The 5,186-nt window shown below is 39.0% G+C and overlaps 1 protein-coding gene across 1 annotated transcript; it reads left to right on the forward strand.

Annotated features, from left to right (window-relative positions):
* Positions 1–470: 470 nt before the first annotated feature.
* On the forward strand, positions 471–3,027 carry LOC122644821. The gene is made up of 3 exons (XM_043838202.1): positions 471–711; positions 912–2,884; positions 2,974–3,027. The coding sequence occupies exons 1-3, from the start codon at positions 471–473 to the stop codon at positions 3,025–3,027; spliced, it is 2,268 nt and encodes a 755-aa protein (XP_043694137.1).
* The last annotated feature ends 2,159 nt before the right edge of the window (positions 3,028–5,186 follow it).

Consider the following 5,186-nt stretch of genomic DNA (forward strand, 5'->3'; position numbering starts at 1 on the left):
GTGTTTTCTTTCTTTTCTCGTTAATCGGCTGCAATGGATTTCCACAGTCTCACAAGGAGGGAACTCCAAGCCCTCTGCAAGAAGAACAATATTCCAGCGAATATGACCAACGCAGCCATGGCTGATGCACTGAGAGACCTCAATCACGTGAGCCCTTTTCAAATCTCAAAAACCCATTTACCTTTTTTTTGCATTCTTCGTTTCTTTAATCGTTTGTTCATGTTTTTTTTCCAACCAATCAGGTTGAAGGGTTGTCGGAACACCCAGAATCAATCCTTGATGCAAGCATAAGGCCATAGATCCTAGATCTTCCTCGCACCACCCCAAGAACATCAACTCGGCGAAAACCAGTGGCTTTATCCGAAACGAAAGATAACACCAATGTTTCAGAGATATCCGAAACACCGGTAACTCTGAAGGGTCGGAGAAGAGCGGGGGTGACCTCCGTTCGGCGGAGAATCGAAACCCGTATGGAGTATAACCAAAAAGGAGAAGAAGAACGACGCAAGGAAAACCCAATCGTTCCGGTTCTCAGTGTGAGGAGATCTGCCAGACTGTCTGAGAAACGATTGTGTGAGTCGATTCAGAAGAAGGATTCAAGAAGAATAGAAGCCGTTCAAATTGCAGTCTTGTCTGAAGAAGAACCTGAGGATTTGGAGAAGGAGAAATCAATAGAAGGTTCTGAGATCTCCGTCAGCAAAGAAAACGAAGGTAGACTCGATAACCCCTCATAGCAATTAGTATTAGAGATTCAAATCTTCTCTTTCCTTTTATTTTTAATTTTCGATAGTTAACTTAGTTTTCAAAATCTGTTCTCACAATCAGAGAGGATGTTGGATTTATATAAGCATCTTGTTCCCATTATTTACTTGTATGGTTTTGAGCTGACCATGATTGTTTTGTTATTGCAGTAACTGAACCTGTGGTTTCTGGTGAGATTTTCATCAACGACAACAGAAACACTGATACTCGTCATACAGAGGAGAGCTCTGTGGTGAATTCAAGCGACACCAATTCTCAAGATGGTGAAGAAGTGGATGGATCTGTTTCTGAACCTGTGATTTCTGGTGAGATTTTCATCATCAACAACAAAACTGAGAGTTGTAATACAGAGAAGGGTTGTGTGGTGGATTCAAGGGACACCAATCCTCTAAATGTTGAAGAAGCGGATCAATCTGTTACTGGTGATGTTGTTTCTGATACTGAACCTGTTTCTGCAGAATTTCAGGAAAGTGGGTCTCTGACAACTGAGGAGGAGAAGGAACTTCATGGGCTGTCTGAACCAGTGTCAATGGAGGATCAAGATGGTGCTGATGCCCTTGTTCCGGAATCATTGTCTCCTGAAAAAATCTGCTACTCAGAAAGCAAGGAATCCATTGCAGAGACTTCATTGCGAAAGGCAAGCAACATTTCACCAAACAAGGAGTCAATTGTTGGAGATTTAATTGGAAACGAGAAGCAGGGGATGGATAAGTGCAAGGTTGATGAAGACTCTGAAGATGATGACGATGAAGACCCAATGTTTGTTCTTCAAAACATGGAAACCAAAGAATCTGATGAGGGTCTTGCCGAGGATGAAAGTGGTGAGGTCCCTGATGAGTTCGTGTCTGAATTGGAAGATATTTCTTCTCTAACACTTGAAAAAACCAGTGAACTGCAATCTTTAGAGACAAGATGTTTGGGTCTTTGTCCCACTGAGAAACCAGAAATGGTGGATGAAGGTGTTGAGTTGAAAAACAACACTGATAAACTTGCTGGCGAAGAACCAGTCTCTCAATCTGAAGTTGAAGATTTTGTATCTGATCAAGTACAGAAATGTGATCTAGTCCTTGAGATGAATAATGGAACTTGTTTGTTCCCCTGCGACAGTGATGATATATTGTTGGGTATGTTAAACTGTGTAACTGACCAGTTGGAGAAATGTGATGCCGTTCCAGAGCTGGAGAATGCAGCGAAACCATTGCTTACTGAAGCTCTAGTGGATGAAAAATGTTCAGGAAAGGAGAGTTCTCCCATTGATGAAACTGAGGTAGGTGATTGTGTTGCAGCATTGAAGGCAGGAAATGTGGATTCTTCTACTTGTTCTGATGGAGTGGAACAGAAGTTGGCTGGTCAAGATGCAGTGGCAGATGATAATTCCATTGATGGATTTGGGACATGTGATCATCATGTTGCAAGGCCGGACACTCAAATTAATGAAGGAAGTGATTTGGTCGAAAACTTTATGGATTCATCTTCTTCTACTGAGGGAGGGGAGGAATTTGAGTCTAGTGAAGCATCAGTTTTTAATACTGTTGAGCTTTTCTCAGGTTTAGTTTTGACCGACTTTCACTCTGAAAATAGGAACTCTGCCATCAGTGCATCTGAGAAATGTGATCAGACTAATGTGCCTGGTACAGTGGTGGCAGGACAAGATGCTGCGGCTTCTTCGGTTTGCTCTGAGGGAGAGGAAGTTTTCAATGGTCAATCTCCTACACTCTTATCTTCCATAGCAGCTCATGTTACAGGGGAAGATGACACTGCCACTGCTGCCATTGATGTGATCTATGAGATCCCAATGCCCAATGAGGAGAACAAATCAGGCAATGATGACAATATCACCTCTGTTTTGCATGTTAAAGATAAGATTTCTCTACAATCATCTGCCATCAATCCAATTACAACCCCTACGAAATCACTGAAGAATCAGACGCCAGGGAAATCAGCCAGCAAGAGACAGATGCCAATTCGGATCACGGTCTTTGGGGACAACAAAGAGAATAACCAGAATGTGGCCAGCTCACACAAGGAACACGAGGATATGAGTAAGATAAAACTGGCCAGCTCACAGAAGGAATACCAGGATATGAGTATGATAAAAATGATAAAGTTGATCAAAGAAAAGGTCAGGGAAGAAAATATTTGTTCTTAGGCTATTTGTTTTGTAAAATTTACTGATTTTGGGTTTCTAACATTGTTCTTTGATATTGGCAGGAACAGCAGTTGGAAAATAAAAGAACAGCTTTGCAGTCTCTCAAGGAGAATTAAGGGAAGAAGAGAGATTCATTGGATGGGCTAAATAAAACTCTGGATTGGCTCTGATTTGTTTTTGTTGGTGGTATTTACTGTGGGGTTGAAACCTTGGTTTGCCCCCTTATTTTTTTTGGGCTTATGACTGATGGAATTCATCAAACTTACGGATTTATGATGTGTTCTTTCTCTTTTGTGCTACACATATCACTGAGTAACATTAGCCAACTTACAAAATCCAAGTAATATTAGATGAAACTTAAAATTACACTCCTTTTTTGCGTAGAGATGGAGCCAGAAAAGGATCTTAGCAGAAACAAAAATATCATCATTGATAAATGTGAAACAACAAGAATACCACTAAAGGATGCACCAAATTCTTATTCATACAGAATCACTTAAGGGGACAGCAAGTCGCTCTCTTGACATATGTATTAACACTAGGAATATCTTCCCAAAGTCCTCATACCTTTGTATGTACTAAATGTACTTATAATATGGAACTGATGATTGATATAGTTCTTGATTCTTTAGTTATTTGAACTATCATGAAGGCTAAATGGAAGATCTTCTCCCCAAAACTCTGTAATTTATGATAGTTGGCTCAGAAGCCAAAACCAGGTCCAAGTAGAATGATTTGACAGTAAACACCAGGAATTGCTTGCTAATCCACTACTTGCTTTGCCAGTTTCAGTGCCAGGGGTTCTATTTGCAAATAGTCTCCTGCAGTGAAATGGAATCTCACACCTGGAACTAGCAAACGTTGGAGAGGAATAGCCGCTCCTGGAGCTAGCTGCTATGTAAATGAACTAAATACAGAGCCCAGATATAGGCAGATCCATATTCATCAAGAACACAAATTAAAAAAATTCAAATCATATATTGAATATTCGATACAATTAAGAATAAAAAACAGAATAGGTACTGTTAATGAGCCTGTTGAAGCAACTTCTTGTACTGATTTTTATACTCATGGTAGACATAAATAGTAATCCCTATTTATTGTTCAAATTATACTTGCAAAACCTTACAAATTGTATAATGAAACATATTGGATATTTAAGTCCTTTCAAAAAAAATTATACTACAAATTATAAAGTCATACATATGTACTGATAGTCTGAATATAGAAACATGCATATCCAAAATACTTTATTAAGATAACAGATCATATCTGAATTAATCCAGTCCATTGACAGACCTTCTAGTTTTAACACCCTCCTTTCACTTGATTCTGTTCCAGTAACTGAAACAAACCCAGCCGTTCTTATACTACTTCATTAGCTCTTCTTAAAACAACAATGCTACATCTCGCTTCATTCTGCTCCCTCTCTAGGCAGTTGTTCAACGAAACCATTCTCGCTGCTAGTTGGATTTTTCCAACCACTGCTCTGGCCTCTTCTTCTGTTCTGAAGCAAATGCATCTGCATCCCCCTATTCACAATGCATTTCCCAGTAGTCACACAGAATAAATTCCATGGGCTATGGCTGCAGATTATGATGTTTAATAAAAGTTGCATGGGTGTTAACACCAGGCAGAGGGGGTTGTTTCCAAAATAAAATTAGAGATAGAAGAACAGTAGAAGTTAATAATTTCTCAAATCAAGTGCAAAGTGAAATAATTTTCCAATGAGTTCAGGTCTGCTGGTATTAACACTATGTTAATTTCAATGATAACTTAGCGTCTATCATATAATATCATGGAGCGCTAATAATTCTGCCATATCTTCAATGATCTGGGATCGGATCAAAGATGGATAAATCCCCTGTTCAAGATATTTTTAGTCACTAAATTTCAGCTCAAACATTACTCTTTTATTCTATGCATTACATTCTTGAGCACTTTTGAGCTCTTTTCAGTGGACCATCAGATTTAATATGGAAATAATCAATGTAATCACTATAATGGTATAATTGACCACTTGGCAATCATGGGCATTATATAGACTTGTGGATGGTCCATCTGATCACTAGATCAGAGGTGGTGTTTCTACACACCAAGAAAAAAGGGAAATCTACTTGATATTACTATAAGTGGCATAATTATAATGCTATGGTGCACCAGCAGTAATTTTCAGAAAATTGTGCTCTGGTCTAGTGAATTAGATAGCTGAATGTAGCAATTTCTTGCCTTAAATTCACAAAATTTGACAAATAGTGAATTATGTAAACCTAGC

This window comes from Telopea speciosissima, chromosome 11 (assembly GCF_018873765.1).
Source record: "Telopea speciosissima isolate NSW1024214 ecotype Mountain lineage chromosome 11, Tspe_v1, whole genome shotgun sequence".
NCBI lineage: Eukaryota > Viridiplantae > Streptophyta > Magnoliopsida > Proteales > Proteaceae > Telopea > Telopea speciosissima.

Coding starts and splice junctions, on each gene's coding strand:
- LOC122644821 (XM_043838202.1), top strand. CDS start 471: ATGGAGTATAACCAAAAAGGAGAAGAAGAACGACGCAAGGAAAACCCA. Junction 712..911: donor CGTCAGCAAAGAAAACGAAG/GTAGACTCGATA, acceptor TTGTTATTGCAG/TAACTGAACCTGTGGTTTCT. Junction 2,885..2,973: donor TAAAGTTGATCAAAGAAAAG/GTCAGGGAAGAA, acceptor TGATATTGGCAG/GAACAGCAGTTGGAAAATAA.